This window comes from Aulonocara sp. 'chitande type north' Nkhata Bay, linkage group LG8 (genome assembly GCF_057382095.1).
Source record: "Aulonocara sp. 'chitande type north' Nkhata Bay isolate Kocher_YH1m ecotype deep benthic linkage group LG8, A_spYH_male_GT1.1, whole genome shotgun sequence".
Taxonomy (NCBI): Eukaryota; Metazoa; Chordata; class Actinopteri; order Cichliformes; family Cichlidae; genus Aulonocara; species Aulonocara sp. 'chitande type north' Nkhata Bay.
The window spans coordinates 7,663,142-7,681,868 of NC_141351.1; the positions used below are offsets into that span (position 1 = coordinate 7,663,142).

An 18,727-nucleotide genomic window follows, 5' to 3' on the forward strand; every position below is an offset into this window, starting at 1 on the left:
AAATGAGGGGCAGCTCAAGACTTAGGCAAGTAATAAAAGTTAAATTATAGTAAACATTAAAACCTGATAAGCTACTTTCAGCTTATATTTTCAGTAGTTCTACTTTACTTCAGTAACTCCTGCTTGCTTTGTGGGTTTGTTTCATGAAGACGTGTGGAGGAAACATCCAGGCCTGAAGTAAAAGCACCATAATGCTACAAAGGTTTCATTCACTTGAAAAGTTTGCAGTTTGGAACATCACAAGAGCGATGTAAGGAACATGATTTATTTTCAGTCTTTTGTTCAGATGCTTTTTTGTACTGCAAGAAGAAAAATGAACTTGTTGAATGCCACACCTTTAGTATACCAAGAGTCTGATAATTGCAAGTCTTTTGTTCAGTCAAACCTTGAGCTATAATAGAACTGTTACTGGAAAGCCGAGTAAAACTCCCGTGCTTAGTTTCCCTTCTGTGGCATAATCACAGTAAACTTCTCCTGATTTGAAAATCCCTCTGCTGGCTGAACGGCTGACATAAATCATGCCTGCATTCATTGTTTCATGCCTCAGCAATGACGTCATTGTTACCAAGTAGAACAAACACGTACACATACTTCCAATCACAGCAGATTTATCTATGATATAATGGATCTATGAATCTGAGTGGGGTAACGTTTCATTCTAATACAAACTTAAAGCTAAATCACTCTCTACATATTTGATATCTGACCTGAATAATATCAACACTCTTGACACACAGTTTAATCTACTAGAAATACAAACATTTAACATATATGCACACATTCATTTATTCCCAGAGTTAAGTATCTGGAAATACTCATTATTTCAATTTGAAGAATGGGTTTCCGTCTTGTGATCTGATCGTATGTTTCTAATCGTGCTCTTTCCAGAAAATAAAAAATGAACAGTTACTTCATTTCCTCATTCCTCACTTCAAATTAAAGACAGACCCTACTTGTTGAGCAAACTACACTTCTCTTCCTAAAAATAGTAATTTAATGGCCTTCCTTGTTTTCCCACTGCAAAGCTCATGGAATAAACAGATACTGAGTCCACAGCGTGGGTAGCTGTAATTAATTTGTAGCATGTTTCCCATGAATTCCTCCTCACTCCCCCTCAGAGGCATGCTTGTAGTCAGATGTTAGAGTTTTCATACAAACCTTCTTGAAGAAACTTGAGGACTGAATAATTGGATATGTGACAGTTTCGGCATATTTCTCTTTAACTAGTATTCCTGGCTGTGACAATAAGCAGGAATGCAGGGAGGTGACAGCCATAGGTTTGGGAATCATCCTGTCTTGCATGCAGATGTCCGGACTGGAACAGGAAGAGGCTCCATTTCCAGCTTCATTGAAACCAAATGGGTGGACTCAAGCAAGAGCTTCCTTCAAATCACTGAAGCTAGACTTCATACATCTGCTGTTTATGGTGTACACTTTGTTTTGAATAATTTGGAATACTTGGAAATGGAACATTTGTCTTCCAGAGGTGTGCCTAAAAATACTTTGTAAGTCATCTCAAATTTCTAGCGAATTTAAAATAGAAAGAGACAGAAAAAGTAAGAGCCAGTCTTTCCTTGCCCTAGCATTCTCATTTTTGTTGACTCATAAAGTTGGCCCCAGTCGGTCATCACACTTGACTTCATTAAAATGTAGTTATGCATTTTGTTTTTATTTCTTTAGAAGCCAGAAAAAAAAAAGCTTTGCATGGACGCACATCCTGTAAGGCAACTTGTGTCATCTGCATTAAAACATCATGTGCAGGGTCATCAATGGGTGCACGCATGCAAGAGTTGTCCTTTTTGTGATGTTTGTGGACGCGTCAATTTAAACTCTTCAAACATCAGTTTATTATAACTTTGTAAATGTGTTACTGTTTCACAAAAAAAGAAATATAGAGAAATCATTTGGGGATGTTCTTACTGTTGGTAATGTAGACATTGTCAGGGGTTTGTGGTTTGGTTGCTAATATTATAACTTTGTGTGATGGTCATGCACACATGCTAGGAGATCAAGTTTAAGGTGGGTATGATGGCATTCTCAGATGTGCTCATTTAACCAGATCACCATGCTGAAGTATGCTACGTACCACTAAACCATAGACTGTATATGAATAATAGACATAGCTAAATGATCAACATTATACAGTACATAAAGGTTCAACTATATACATGCACCCCTACTAATATTTGATCCAAGGTTTTGGCAGTCATCAACAAGCTTCTGTCATAATTCTGACTGGATGTTTGATCACACATCTTAGCAGAATTTGTAAAGTTCATTTAAACTGGCCGGTTTCCCGGCACAGACTCATCTTTTCAGTGTATTCCACAAATTTCCAGTGTATTCCACAAACCACCGACCTTTGGGAAGGCCATTCCAGTATATTAATGTTAGTCTGCTTAATCCGTTCCAAAACCATTTTAATATGTATTCGGGATCATTGTCCTGGTGGAACATCCAACTGTGTCCAACTTACAGTCGTCTAGTGTCATGATCCTAAGTCTGTGGCCTCACTCCTCTTAGAGTCCCTTGGATTTTCCCATTGTTCTGAGCATTCAACCCAATATCACGGCAAAAGGTGTAATAAACACATCAGTCCACAGTGTCCATTTCACACTTTATTAACATTACTACCACATTTACAAGTGTAAATGTACACATTAGCCGCCTAGCTTGATCATTTCTGATGATTAAGGACCCTGGAATGTACTTAATATATAAATCTATCAATTGTAATCAGTAATGATCACTAGTTAATAGGTTAATAGGCCTCATCCTTGTCAAGTTCAAGACATCGTGGAACCTTCAGAACCACCAAGTTCTTGTTTTTTAAAGTTATACTAGATGTATGCTTTACAATCATTTCACCCTGGAAAAGAACAGTTCAAAGAAATCAAGTAACGATGACATTCATGTCCATGATGAGTGTATGTAAACTTCTGACCACAACTGCACCTCTGGCAATAAAACACACACACACAAAATCCCATGACTAATCCACATTCACCCTCAAAAGTTTTTCTCCAGGAAGTTGTTGACTTTTTTCTTTTAGCTTACAAACTTTTATGCCCTGAACTTTTTGTTGCTCTGAAGAAGAAAATTACAAGTCAGCAACGCTGTAAGCTGCTTCCTGACCCATACTGATATAATGAGGCATAGGTTGAGCAATGTAGCTCCACGCTTTTTCTATTTTTAAGATAGAAAAATGCTGATTACTGAGCTCTGTTAGGTAAGTAGTGGGATTTTAGATCCCTGAAAGTGAGATTTACAAATGAAAGTGATGAAATGTTAAATGTAATTAGGCAATTAGTGAGTGCACTGCATTTGATTCATCACCTCCTGTGTTTCGGTCTACCACTGCAATGACCCTGCTTATCAATGTCTGTCATCAGATACAGAATTTATTTTCTTCAAACACATATTTTGTTTCATTTGTATCATTTGGCTTTGAACCTGCTGAGTTTCTTAAGAATTCCTCAATCCTGTGAAAACCATCATGAACTTCCCCCACACATTCCTGCAAATCCCAACACACAAGTAATGTGACACACTTCCTGTCTGACAATGGTGGAGAGACTGAAGCAGGCAAAGCTGGTGAAGGCCGGAAAAGAAACCGGAGAAAGAGAAATGCGCACACACCGAATGAGAGAGAGGGGACAAAGGGAAACACGTGGGACGTCTTTCCAGCTGGGAGCAAAGCTCTGCAGTTTTTCTGTTGTTTGAGCAGACACAAGCTTCCCATCACATCCACCCCTGCAACATGTGACTCACCAGGACATTTGATTGTAAAAAACTCTGACTTGTATTTGATTGTTAAAATGTAATTGCATAGTTAAAAGATGGGTGTTTTTTTTAAAGAAATGGGACTGGACATTTGCAGGGAAGTCCCCTTTCATCTCACGACTAAACCATGCACATGTTGCTTGTCATACTTCAAAAGCGCTGCTTATTTTTAGGGAGCTTTCCATCTGCTGCCACTGGCTAATAAACAAGGTGCACAGCACTGCCTGAAGCCAAACTGAAGGAAAACATGCATCCTTCTGTTAAAGCTCGACATCCAGGTGGAGAATATGCTAGAGGAAGCCTTCGGGAAGCACCTAGAGGAAGGTTTCAAAGAATAAAGCAGAGTTTATTTCTGTTTCTAACACATTGTCATGGGGGGATTTGCTTCATAGACTTGTGCTGTAAAAAAGTAAAGTTATGAAACCGAACTATGAGCTCCAAATGAACATTTGCAGTGACTTAATCAGAGTTGCAGTCGCAGCTAAATTTTTGGAAAGTCCATCATGAACTACTGAATCATTTATGTAGGTTATCTCCTGTCGCTGTGGCATAGGCTTACATTGATCATGTGGGAAGGAGAGATAGCAGCAGCAGCAGCAGCACAAATGGCAAATCCTCAGCTGGGATCAGCCATCTGCTTTATGTGCTCAATTCAGCTGGAATGAGGAAATCCAGAGAATGTAGCTTTTACTTCATTTAAAATGCTGAATTTTCCCACATTGTGTGATTCCCCACATGCACCATTGCAAGCTATACTCAGGCACTTGAGTGATGACTACGTGCAGACTGTCAATATGATTCCTATGCAAATGGCAACACCATGAAAAGGGTCATTAAATCTCGGTGCTTATTAGACAGCATAATGATCTGATGATATGTCTCTCTGAGCAGCGGTTTGAAGGAAGATGCATATGGACTGATGGCATAAAAAAAGACTTGGAGGCTAAGTTCATGAATAGTTTTTAAAACCTCCCTAAACTCAGGTGTTACAGCAAGACAAGGCCAAAACAGTCCCAATGATAAAACCCTCACATCTTTATTAAAGGTCGGATGTTAAAGGTATAAAAAAAAATCACCCAAAGTTGACCATGAAGAAAACAGATACTGTATTCTATAGTGTAAGTAATGATACATCCCTACCGCTGTCAGTGAATGCACCGGAGATCAGATTACAGTCTTAATCTTAGGTTTTATGTGATCTGCTTCATTGCACAAGTCAACCACATCGGGTTTTCGTTGCAAAACCGCAAAATCTAAATGAGATGATAAAATATAGACAGAGTTTAACTTTCAGGGAAATGCTACATTTCTTTTCAGCTAGATAAGAAAATTACTTCAACTGTCATGCCAGTTGCAACAGTAACATTGCTGTAAAAAAGAGAGAGAGAGAGAAAAGGAAATGTGTGCATTTTAATGTACCTTTCTTTATGAATACACTTGGGTGCTATAAATGATCATGACTTTAAAGTCTCAGATGGTTATTTTAGGTAAGTTTATTAAAACGTTTTATTGTTGGGGATGCATGATGCTGTTCCCAGTGTTTATGTGACTGTGTTAATGTTTAGCTAGCAATAGGACAATGTTCATTGAGCCAATGTTCATTGCCCAAAAAGTACAGGAACTGTGTGACATAAGTAAGGAGATTGTAACAGGAACATAATAGAATAATGGTATAATGAGGGGACAAATCCATTACGATATTAGAGTGTAAAGCAGTAAGAATACAGTAGATATGCAAGAAAATAGCTTTTCACCTTTAATGCAACTTTACAGGTTTTTAAAAAAATGTGAGAAATGTGGTGAGAGTAAATTAAAAAAAATATCTGAATTTATATTCAAAAAGCTCAAATACTGTAAGATCCAGTGTTGCTAAAACTGCCTTTACTGGTAATATCACTTGAACAGACTCAAAATATTAACAACATGCTGCTAAACTAGATGCAAACATTAAAAAAGAAACTATTATGAAAAAACTTTGTGCTGTGTAAAATTCACAGTAAAACATTAAGAACAAATTTTCTTTGTGTTTTTTTTCTTCATTAGGATGCATGAGTACAACCTCGGGGAAGATTTTCTTCATTCATTTTGTCAGTTTGACATACAGTAATCACGCAGTGTGACGCCCCTCTGCTGTGTTTTACAGCCTCCCCGTTGTGATGGCGACAGGCCTGCTTATCCTTCATTAATCTCTCTCCCCTCCTTCTCCCCCTCACTTAATGGTGACGTTTATCCTATTAATGTGTTGTTTGCCGGTAAATCTCCCCCAAAACATAATCCAGAGACATGGTTAGTAATGTGTGTGAGCGGGGACATGGTTGCCTTGGAGTCTGTGATTAGTTAATGGACACAAAATAAATGTCAAGAGATGATGCTCAGAGACGCTGAGAGAAAGAGAGCGATCTGTGATTCTATTATACTTTTCCCCAGTGGCAACGAAAAAATCAGCACTACTGGCTTCCCTTTCACAGAGCTACAAAGATGTACAATACTGCCCCCTGCTGTGTGCATGTACAACTGCAGTTTGATTGTACCACGTTGATGAGTAATAAAAGTGTTCAGGCCCTTAAGTAAAGACAGCAATGCCACAAAATAAAATAGATCATTACATGTATAAATCAAAACATGGAAAGAAGTACATAATTTTTTTGCTACATTTTGTAACCCATTTAACACACATTCTTCCTTTGCCGATTCTGAAATATTTACTTGTTGTACATGATATTACTGCTTCATATGTACTTATTCCACTTAAGTGTATTTATTTTGATCTCATATTGGCTTTCATTTTATTAAAATCTTTGTTCAGTCAAAATGTAATGTAATTTAATTTATTTTAAAATTATTTCATTTACATATATGCCTTTAATTTATATATATATATATATATATATATATATATATATATATATATATATATATATATATATATATATATATATATATATATATATATATATATATATATATGTTAGTATTTGATGTATTTCACTCTCTGTTTTTCAAATTTAATTACTGTGACAAAAGAATTCCCCAAGTCCGGGAATTATATCTCATCTTCTCTGTCAAATACACTAGTTCAGGAAGCCTTTTACCTATTAATTTAATGCCCTTTAATTGTATAATGTAGTGGCTGGAAATCAAATATGCCATGCCACAGAAATGGTTTTGCCTGCATCCTCATTTCTTGCCTTTTTCTTTCTTTCTTTCTTTCTTTCTTTCTTTCTTTCTTTCTTTCTTTCTTTCTTTCTTTTTGTTTTGTTTGCATATAATTTTCATCTCACAAAACAAATTTTATTATTAGTTAATGATAGCCAGAATGAAAATAAATTGCAGGTTTTAAATGATGATTTCGTTGTTTTGTTTTTTTGCGGTTTCTTTGTTTCTTAAACGTATTTTTCACGTGCATGTTGCTAGTTTTATAAAATGACACTGCTTACCCCAGCCAGTTACATTTAACCAATAAAGACAGCAGGAATGCACACTTGAATATTTACATGAATGTGCTTAACTGTCCCTACAGTTATTTAACAACTCACGTTTCTTCAGATATTAAGAGATAGATTGCACTTATTAACCTCTAACTAGACATTGCCGTTATAAAAAGAATTATTCGGCAATATGAAACATTATTATATAGCTAGATGTTATTCCAAAATATTCCAAGTATTTTAACTTTTTTTTGCCTTTTTTCCTTTTTTTTCTCCTTACTTTTTACATGACAGTGCATTGCTGCAAAGAATCATATGTTTATGGAGTTTTTGTTATTTTGTCACTTTTTTGGAGGCTGTCACGTTGTTATTTTAACCAGCAGATGGCACATTTTGACTACCATACAATACCCATCTCATGCCTTGCAGGAATCTCCTAGCCTCTGCTTCCAAGTTGTGGGCGTTTTTTCCTTCTCAGTCTTGACTTTTTTTTTTTTAGGGTGTTGCCTTTACAACTTTGGAGTTTCACCGGAGTGCTACTAACAAGGACAGTCAAGTCGGATACGTCCTGTAGCAACATTTAAAACTTTTCGGACCACCGTCGAGGACCCCCCGCTTTGTTTATTCCACACTTTTTCAGACGGTACGGGACCGCTTTATTATAGCCGCTGTTAGCCAGCTAAGCTAACGGACGCCGAGCTGCTGTAACGTCGGCTGAGTCGCCAGAGAGAGAGTCGTTCGATGCAGGCCATAAAGTGTGTGGTGGTGGGGGACGGGTAAGTTAAAGGGCAATTTTATTATCAATTTGAGCTCTTAAATGTTCACAGTTTGAAGCACAGTACGATGTTTTATGGCTGTTTTAGTTGACCCAGTTACCAACAGTTGGCTAGCGGCTAACATGCCTAAGATAACAGCCAACATGAGCGACAGCTGTTGTTGTGCCTGTTCTCCAGCCCAGCTGGGTCAGACAGATTTATCTGCATGCCCCGGTTCGGTGTGACTGAAAGGCTCCACAGCACGTTATTTAGCAGGCATTTCGTTTTTTATAAAGTGTTATGATTAAGTGCTTACATTTGTCTGTTTAAATTATGGTTTTACAACAGCTGTGAAGCTGCCCAAGGCCTTTGAGAAACTTAATTCACTCGTTGTTTGAGGCTTTAAAACAACAAACCACCATTAAAATTCAGCAGAAGCCATTTAATTTTAAATTAGCTGGGTCATTCCTTCTCAATTCCTCATATTTTTAAACATTTTCTGCTCAAACATCTCCGATTTGCCTACCAGTCAGAGTTTGGACTCCCATAGTGGTTGCTGTGAAAATTTAGCTTTATATCTCAAATATTTTTCTGGATATTTATTAAGTTTTAAATGCCCGTTCATCCACTTTCAGGCCTTTTTTGCACATTGAAATCTGAGTCAATGTTTGAACATGAATATCTCAAAAACTAGAAAAGACAGGGCCTGAAATTTCCCTTTCCCTACCATAAAAGTGATTCAGCATCCGTAATATGGGACAGATGCACATAGAAGACTGAATATTGGCAAGTTAAAATATTAATATTTGCGCACACACTAGTTAAATAAATAATTAAAATCTTCACATTGCAAACAAAAAAAGGAAGAAAAAATTGTGATAATTTGTCAATAGTATATATTTGTATTGTTTTCTCATTTTGTTTTATGCTGGATTGAAAAAAAATTAGAATTTTTTTTTTTTTACACAAAACAAAAATATCACCAATTAGCTTATTTCAAATTGATCAAAATTCTGGAGTATTCAGATGGTACTCTTAATTATTAATACTGATCCAATAATTTGATTAAATATTTGCTAAACCTACAGCCCTGAAGGAATCTTTGAATTCAGGTTAAGTTTACAGTGTTGTTAGAGATATTAAAAGGCGTTTTGAATACCTTCCCCCCCCCCCCCCCAAATTTTAAATGTAAAACATGCATTATCAGACTCCTCTAGGGCAGTGTGCTTGCTTACAAAGTTGTTATTGGGTTGGGGTTGGATGTAGAGAAAAAAAATGTCTAGAATAATAGTTGATATATGAAGCAAACATTTCAATTTACTACCAAATTTATATATTGGAATAAGCTTTATGAAAATGAAAGTGAAAATGTTAAGTGAAATAGTACTTATGCAAATAAAAACATAATGTCTTTACCTGTGCTCAGCACAAAGTTTTATTTAGTAGTTGAGACCTATCATAGTTCACCGTATGACTGGGTGGCATTTAATGATCTGTGTGTGTGTGTGTGTGTGTGTGTGTGTGTGTGTGTGTGTGTGTGTGTGTGTGTACAAATTCTCACTTTGTTGAAAATCATGGATCAGATATACTTAGGATTATGATGCATTTCTAAGCCTACAGTTCATTTTGTAATGTATTTGTATGTGCTCTTATCCCCTATACTATACTGTGTGTGTTTTAGATCGTATAATATAAAAGCTGTTTCAGGACACTCCTGGGCATAATTAAACTTTTGCGATTAAGACCTGACATCTCTTTGAAAGATCACAACAAAGCCAAAGCAGTAGGTCAGCAGTGGTCATCCAAAGCTAGATCTTTTACATGAAACCTGTAACTCGACATGTTAACCTGTCAAGTAGCACAGTTTCCCCATTCACACATTTCAAGTAAAGTGCTCCACTTCTCATCATTCCCTCCTTCCTCCTCTCAGGGCTGTGGGTAAAACATGTCTGCTAATCAGCTACACTACCAATGCCTTCCCCGGAGAGTACATCCCCACGGTGTAAGTATCACACACACAAAATCCCCCACTGGCCAGCTGAGGTAGGGGTGTCAAATTGACATGTGGCAGTTAATCTTGAACATTAAGTTGCATATTACAGAAGAAAAAAAGTTTTGTACGTTTTTGCATAGTTTCAAAAACATTATCCACCTCTCATTCTCTGCAGCTTTGACAATTACTCTGCCAATGTGATGGTTGATGGGAAACCAGTGAACCTGGGACTGTGGGATACAGCAGGACAGGAGGATTATGACAGGCTCAGGCCACTGTCCTACCCGCAGACAGTATGTATACAGGCATATATTACATGTGTTTATCCACTGTCTTGCATAGTTTGGTGTAGCCAGACAATGTTCACTTACCCAGCACCGATTTGGAGTTATTCACTGGCCTCTAATACTCAAGACAGGGTCTGTGCATTCTGCAGAGTAGAGCCTTGTATCCACAGTACCTATACACTGTCTGGAGGACGGCTGGAGGAAGTGAAAAGCAGCTCTTGCTTTTGAAAAGCAGCTCTTGTTTGCCCTCTTTGTCTTCGCAGTCAAGTTGGCCTCTGTGCCAATGACTCGAGTAATGGGAGTCACTTTGTTTACCCAACAGGACCAGCCTGTGTTTGTGTTTATTTGTGAATCCTCACATCTGCATTAGTCAGTCTTATGTTCAAAATGTTCATCCTCAACTGTTATGGTTAATTAGTTCTTACAGTAAGTTTGGGTTATTATTTTCAAAGTTGGAACACAGACGCCTGCACAGCGATAGTGAAGTTCTTAATGTCGTAGTGATTTGTGTCTGTTTTGTCCTCCTCAGGACGTGTTCCTGATTTGCTTTTCACTCGTCAGTCCAGCCTCCTTTGAAAACGTCCGTGCCAAGGTCAGTACAGCATGCTCTTTAATATTAACTTAACTGTTGTCCATGAAATGCCATTCTCAGATCAGCTTGGCTGGGTAATTGTGTTAGTGTGATACATAGCCAGATGATGGTGTGCATTTTTGACACAATTCTAAGTCTAGCTAAAGAAATATGCTTAATTTTAGGATTTTTTTTTTTGTCACAATGGTTTCCAAAAAACTATTAAAAAAAATGTTTTAAAAGCAAAATGTAAGTTTTAGTTCAAATGCAGCTCTTTGATGCAATGACACACTTCTTAAAGGTAACACTGTTTGAAACTGGAAACTGTGAAAGAAATCTGTTGTTTTAAACAATGCACTTGCATTCAGTATCGTCTTTTTATTTAATAATAATGCATGCCAACACTTCTGTCCTCACCCTGCAGTGGTACCCTGAGGTGAGGCACCATTGCCCCAACACACCTATAATCCTGGTGGGAACCAAGCTGGATCTAAGAGACGACAAGGACACCATTGAGAAGCTGAAGGAGAAGAAACTCTCTCCTATTATCTACCCGCAAGGGTTGGCCATGGCTAAAGAAATAAGTCAGTTGTAGCTCCACACTTTGACAAATGCTTCCTTTTAAAAAAAAAAAATAATAATAATAATAATAATTTATTGACTATTATTTTAGAGGATGAGGATGCTAGAAGGCAAACTCTGCAAGGGACTATTTTAAATTTGGCAGATTCCTGTTAACTTGGCTGCAGACTGACAGCAGCAGCGACTGGCGTCTGTTTGTTGCTCGTTTGTCGATTCATTGTTGGCATTTCAGGAATATTTATTGACATTTTACACTTGTTACAGTATTTAAGTAGTGACTTTTCTCCTATAATTGTTTTTGCTGCTTTAGAAACAGCATTTTGTTTCATTTTCTTTTTGATGATATTTTTCTCATTTTAATAATAATAATAATAAGAAGAAAAATAAAAACACTTATTAATTAGCATCTGGACAGGTGTGCCTAATTAAGTGGCTGGCGAGTATATTGTGTCTATTTATAGTCACATAGTAGTTATTTGGAAGAGACCATCTCCTACCTTCCAGATGGAGCCTCAGAAACTAAGCCTTTAGAAATCTGATAAAACTGCGCACAATTTGTTTTAAACTTATAATTCATTATGGCAATTAAAATATTTAACATTTCTATTGCTGAGTTGTTTTTTTCATCATTGATTATTTGTAATTGTGTTTTTATCCATTTCTTTCTTTTCTATTTAGAAACCTCTGCTGCCTTTTGCTGCCTAAAGTGTAGAAGGATCTTAAAATATGTTTTGACTAAAAAAACGAGACTGTTCTTCTTTCCCCTTTTTGTTGACCAGGTGCAGTGAAATACTTGGAGTGCTCAGCTTTGACCCAGCGTGGCCTTAAAACGGTGTTTGATGAAGCCATCAGGGCAGTTCTGTGCCCACCACCTGTCAAGAGAAGGAGGAGGAAGTGCAGCGTGTTGTAACGGGGAGCAGCAAATACAGTCGAAATCAGAACTCGCCTACTTGGAGGGAAGAAGACGGCTGGGTTATTTTCACCCTGTGTCCTTGCTTACATAGAAGCTTTAGTAGATCATCTGAAAGAACTTTACAGATTTAAGGGGTGCAGAAGAGTTTCTGTCAGATCTTTTCTCTGGGTTTGCATCTGTTTAGTCCTTTCAGATGGATGGGAAAGAAGTGATTTTTTGCTAAGGCCTCGGGGAACGGGAGGGCAGGGGATGTAATTGTTGAGCTGGGGAGAGAGGGAGGATTTTACTAAAAGAAAAACAAAAGTCGTCGGTTTTCTCAGACATTGTGAAGAAACACTACCTGAAGGTGAATTTCTCGTGACACTACCGTAGATTTAACACTAAAAGAAGGAAGTTCTGCACGGCACTCTATCCCCTACACACTAAGAGATTCCTGTTGCCTTGATTAAAATTTTAGTTTTAAGAGGTAAAAAGATTTTTTTTTTTGATTTTTTTTTTTTTGATTTTTTTTTTTCCTCCATTGGACCATTTTTGTTTACACGTGTCATCCAACTAGAGGTGCTGCGAAAACTCAGCCATCTCTTGCTAGTCCCTCTGTGAACACTTTAATACTGTTTTTACCTGCACAACGTGTCGTCATGCAGTTGTGAAGAAAACCTTTAAACCCTAAAATGACTGCAATAAATTTTTGAAGCTCCTGCTCAGAATAATTGCAAGAGTGCAGTGATCAAACATTAAAGAGACGGTGTCTGGTTAATATTTTTAACATTTAGTTGTCTTGTTCCTCAATGTTTTTTTTCTAAATGTATCCATTGGTCTTGTCTCATCATATGTGAGCACAGTATTTTATGAATGACGGTCAGACATGTGAAGGTGTCTGTGCAGCAGGTCTTGTTTTGCTCTCCTTTATTTTTCCTTTAAAGTTGGGCCCTAGCTTTCACCAAATTTTACCCAGACGATGCTTCTTGCTAGTATGTGATACCCACTGTGTCATAGCCATCATGGAAGTGTGTAACATTTCATTTTGAACCCATCTATTACTGTCTGTTATGAAGCCAGTGAAGTAATTTTTGAAGGTCAGAGCTGATTTGAATGCATTTTGTTTTACAATTAAACTTCAGTAACAGAAAATTTATTATTTTGAAATGATCAAGTTGTGCGATTGCTCCAGGGAACTCAACATTTTATCAGCGTTTCATTGGCACAGAGGAAGTTGGATTTAATTTCTTAATAAATGTGGTTTCATTTTCACATTGTAATTTGCTGTGATTTCTTTTTCTTTTTTTTTTCTTCCTTTTTTCTTTTTTTTTAAGCAAATTTGTTAAACTCTGTTTTTACATTTTATATGATGCCACAGACATTCTTTTGTCAAGGTAAAGGTTTAAAAATGTTACTATTTCCAATGAAATGCTTTGATTGGAGTAGTCCAAATTTTAAAAAAGGGGGAAAATGCCCCATTAACACTCAGTTTTGCTTCTGTACTCCACCACAATGGAAGCGGTGTACAGAAGCAAAACTACAAAAAGAGTCTCAGAGCTTCCTGTAAATTAACAGACGACATGGAGCCGCTGGTCTGTCCATCTCTTGTAGCGCAGCAGCAGTTGTCAACTTTTTCTGTCCCCGCTTGGAACCAGAACATGGTTCATACCTCCCGACACTTTAATGATCAACAACATTAAATTAAAAACAAAACAAGGATCCAAATTTATTAGCGTCAGCCAACGTATTTTTTTCATGCATAAATCATTTCCTTTCAACTTGGATTTACTCCAGATTTTTTCTTTCAACCAAGGTGGGAAAGTGTTACAAAAGTTAAAAAAAACAGACATTTGAGTCTGCCTCAATTGTGGTCTATTATTTCCGAATATTAGTGTACCATATTAAACAATGTGGTGAACACTATAACCACAGTAGAGGAACATCAGCATGTTAATCTCACAGCCTCACTTAACTCGTGCAGTTGTAGATTTGTTCAGGTTCCTCGATATTACTTAAGTCAGTTATCTGCTTTCTTCCCTACCCTGACTTTGTGATTCATCGGCTAACAGCTAAACTTAATATTAAAATAAGCTCTGAGGAAAGGCCAGACATATTTCTTTTGCTCCTTGATAATTGTTCTTGTATGGCTTCATTCTTGGTCATTTGTGTGATGTGTAAAGGTTAAAAGTACATGGCCGCTTCACAGTTTGTAGGCTTTGGCTTTCCACTGCTCGTATACCAGGTTAGCAGCCACTGCATCTTCAACTCCCATTCCTGTTATTAAAAAAACAAAGACATTTTCAAAGCATTAAATTTCTTAATGAGATGAAAACATGAAGTAGAGGCCAGATTGTGTGGCTTTAAAGAGTGAGACTTACCAAGGGACTTAAACACGGTGGTCTTCTCTCTGTAAGCAGGTTTGATCCCATTAATAACATCTCCGAGCTCTGCAAACACCTCAACCTGCAAACGGCACAAACGCTGTAATATTCTTCCTCACATAAGATGCCAGTGACACACACACTGACCTGTAAGCATAACAGGAGATGACACACTGACCCCAGAGAGGATGACATCACCGGACTCGGCCATTGCTCCCTCCCTGCTGTCAGCATACACCACAGCCTCCTTCATCAATGAGTCATCCAGTTCCCGCCAATCTGGCCTGCAAGCTCCCACCGCTGGTTAGAGGAAAAGTAGAGAAACTGTTTTTCTTTTTAAAATTATTTTCTGTAGTAACCGGTAAAAAAACGCTCCATCTGTTTCCTCAGTTTTGCATAACCATCAATGTAAAAAAAAATCTCCCCCACTTCCCTTAAAATATTTTGTGGGTGAATTACTTCTCACCTGCCACATGGGCCCCTGGTTTGACCCACCGGCCACACAGCACTGGCTCTATAGACCTGGTTACTGTTACTATTACATCCGCTCCCCTCACTGCTTCCTCCACTGAACCGCACACCGTCACGGGACCGCCAACTGAGCGGTGAAACTTCTCCGCTCCCTCCCTTCTGTGGTTCCACACCCGTACCTGAAATGAAGTTTCAGGGGAAGCGAAACAACCAACAAATCTTTGATTAGTTGGTGCAGTTAATGCATTAATATAGCTGTGATCAGTAACTGAGTAAATACTAAATGCAGTTTTTAAGTAATTTAATTTATTAAGGGATAAAAAATATCCAAACCTACCTGGCCCTGTGTGAAAATGTAATTGTCCCCTTGTTTGCAGATTTAAACCATGCTGGAGCATGAATGGCCTGTTTAAGGTCCTGTCAAAACATCTCAATCTGATTTAAGTCTGGTCTTTGACTAGGCCACTCCCAAAGCTTAATTTTCTGTTTATTGAGCCAATCAGAGGTGGACTACCTGGTGTGTTTCAGATCATTGTCCTGCTGCAGAGCTCAGGGCATGAACTGATAACTGGACATCCTCCTTCAGGATTTTCTGCTAAAGCAGAACATCCTGGAATCATCAAGGAAACCAGGTGCTGATGCAGCAAAGCCTCCTCAGATCATCACATTAACATCACCATGTTTGACTGTTGGTTTGATGTTCTTTTTATGAAATGCTTTGAGTTTTATGGCAAGGTTTGAGTCCCATTACATGTGACTAATGGGAGTTCAGCTTTTCTCTCGTCAGTGCACAGAATATTTTCCCAGGTGTCTTGGGAATCATCAAGATGTTTTTGGCAAATGTGAGACGAGCCTTTCTTTTCTTTTTGGTCAGCAGTGGTTTTCATGTTGGATCTCTCCCATAGATGCTATTTTTGCCCAGTCTCTTTCTTAATGTGGAATCATGAACTCTGACCTTAACTGAGACAAGTGAACCCAGCAGTTCTTTAAATGCTGTTCTGGGCTCTTCTGTGACCTCCTGCATGAGTCTTCAAAGTGCTTTTGAAGTAATTTGGTAGGCCGGCCACTCCAGGAAAGGAAATTTTCTCCATTTCTGCATAATGGCTCTCACTGTGGCTCACTAGAGTCCCAATTTTGGTGCTTCTTAGAAATAGTTTTACAACCCTTTCCAGACTCATAGATGTCACTGATCTTGTTTCTCAGCTGTTGTGTTACTTTTTAAAATCTTTTAAGCCTGCTTCAGTTTGTCACAGAAGTTCTGTGTAAGTGATTTCTTTATTCAGCAGTAGGGATGGGTACCGGTATCTGGTTCTGACATAAACGGTAGTAACCAGACCAAAAAGCAGCGCACATTTCGGTACTCTGAATGGGACATTTTGGACCAACATTTTACACAGCACTCTCTACCACTATAATAGAAAACACCACATAAGGAAATATCTTCTGGAGGAATGGTACTTATCTCTAAAGAACAGCTCCAAATACCTGGAGAATTAATGCTAAAGAGCATTAAGAGTGTTCTGGTGGCACACGTCAAAAGACTATTGGTTTTTCCTTTAACATGAATGTATGGGTCATTCATACAATGTTCAGGTACTGCTGCTACTGTTACTGGTCAGAGATCATTTTAAATACCGACATCTGGCAAAATATAGAACACATTTTTATCACTTTCTCACCGACACCGCTAGCAGGTCGGCAGCAGGGACTGCTCAAAGGAATGCTTTGTGCACATGCTTACTACTGTCCCTCTCTGTCAGCCCCACGAAGCTCAGCAAGCTGTGCTGTCACACATTTTGCACATTTAATAAGAGCCGACATCCTTCAGGTAACTCACAGTATGTTCAGTTTTGTGCAAAAGTCTGGGGTCCCTTATGTTGCACAGATTTCTTTAAATGAAAAAATAAATAAATGAAAACCCCTGCAGCAAACAAGCCTCTTAGTGGGGCAGACGTTGCACTTGCTTCTTATTCTTTAATAAATATGTAATAGTATGCTGTACTTAACGTATCATGTTCTCTAAAATAAATATATTTTTTGGAAGCATACCTCTTTAAATGAAAGCATTTCAGTGAAGGCTTTATAGTGACTCAGGGCTTGTTGGCCGGTCCCCAAGATGGCCAGAACCTCGGCTCCATGGCGCATCAGCAGCTGCATGACACACCAGGGCAGACCCAGAAGTTCAGAGCTACAGCAGGATTTCCAGAATAGAAAAGGCATGCTGTGAATAAATCGAGAGCGGAAGTACCTTAGCCGAGATTGCTGAAGCTCCAGCAGTACGCATGTTAGTGATTGCCTCTCCATCCATGACCTGCGGGTTGGAAGCATGAGACTGCAGCTCATAAAACCAAAGCCATCAGAAAGACAGGTGCATGCGGGGATTGAACTCACAGCTTTCATATGCCCGGACTCGGGATCCAGCAGCAACACTGTGGCTGACACTGATGGCAAAGTGGAGCCAGCCCCCCTGTTGTAGAAGCACACTAACTTTGTGGACAGGACTCCGTCATTCTCCATGTATGTAGGCATCAGCCCCAGAAACCTAGAAACGAGAGCGAGTTTCAACCAGCAGTAGCTGCACCCTGTTAATGGTTGATTTGTGCTGAAGCACTCTTGAAGCAGACGGAGGGCCTTACCCGTTGTGTTTCTGCAGGGGCACCGTGGAGCGCACAGGCTGGATAACCTCCGCGCTGTCCCGGCTGGAGAACTTACCTAAAGCCTCCTCCAGACGGGGGATCAGCTCTTTGTAATGCAACAGGCTCTCAACTTCACGCTCCCATATGATAACAGGAGGAGCCCCAGCCATGGCTGCTGCTTCTGAGACGCTGATGCGGAACTGACTTAACTGGTTTGGTACAAAATTTGAGTCAACATCGAGCGGGATTTGAGCTGCGTTCAAGAGCCGCAGTAAAGCTTTTTTAAACATGTTGCGCGGAGAGAGGCGGGACGCACAGAGGAGGCTGTATAATCCACTGCGCTTTCCAAGCGCCAGGCTCCCGTAGTCTGTGATTTGGCACCAGTTTAAGGGGAGAAAGTATTCAAACAAGCCAATCTCAGGTTGATACCCACTTAATCCGTGTTTAAGTGTTGCAGTTTCTACGCAAACGATTGTGAAACAATGTCCTGTCTTCACATTATAACCAGTAACGGGGCCAGCTAGATGCTGCTTTCTTTGACTTCCACAGTTGTTAGTATTTGTATGACTGTAGAAATTCGGAATTATGAATTCATTACTTTTAATTGACAATTTACATCCGTGCTTTTGAGAACGTTTCCCGACTGATTATTTATCCTGATGCAAAAAAAGGAAACAAATTGTAATTAACATTTTGATGTAGTGATCAGTGTAAGAACGTGTTTTATACAGTACTGTACAAAGGTTTTGAGCCAGAAAAAATTGGAAAGAGGTGATCGATTTATCAAAACACATGCAAAAACATACGGAATTACAGCATATACAGCAAAAACAGTTTGTTGGGTCAGTGTTTGGTATGACCACATTTATTCTTTCAATTCTCTTAGGATAGTTTGCCTGTCATTTCTTTAAGTAGTCTTTGAGAATAGTTGTCAAGGCTGCTTGACTT

General features: G+C 38.6%; 2 protein-coding genes across 2 annotated transcripts; one reads left to right on the forward strand and one right to left on the reverse strand.

Moving 5' to 3' along the window:
- Window positions 1–7,639: 7,639 nt before the first annotated feature.
- LOC147323026 (ras-related C3 botulinum toxin substrate 1) lies at window positions 7,640–13,563 on the forward strand. The gene is made up of 6 exons (XM_086303113.1): window positions 7,640–7,987; window positions 9,897–9,968; window positions 10,135–10,252; window positions 10,776–10,838; window positions 11,242–11,401; window positions 12,179–13,563. The coding sequence occupies exons 1-6, from the start codon at window positions 7,953–7,955 to the stop codon at window positions 12,307–12,309; spliced, it is 579 nt and encodes a 192-aa protein (XP_086159239.1). The 5' UTR covers window positions 7,640–7,952; the 3' UTR covers window positions 12,310–13,563.
- Window positions 11,917–18,084, reverse strand: crym (crystallin, mu). Its single transcript, XM_086303112.1, has 8 exons — window positions 17,780–18,084; window positions 17,535–17,685; window positions 17,392–17,454; window positions 17,193–17,294; window positions 15,139–15,322; window positions 14,851–14,972; window positions 14,670–14,754; window positions 11,917–14,565 (listed from the first exon to the last, which is right to left on the reverse strand). Exons 1-8 carry the CDS (start codon window positions 18,067–18,069, stop codon window positions 14,492–14,494), a joined length of 1,071 nt encoding a protein of 356 aa, XP_086159238.1. The 5' UTR covers window positions 18,070–18,084; the 3' UTR covers window positions 11,917–14,491.
- Window positions 18,085–18,727: the final 643 nt, after the last annotated feature.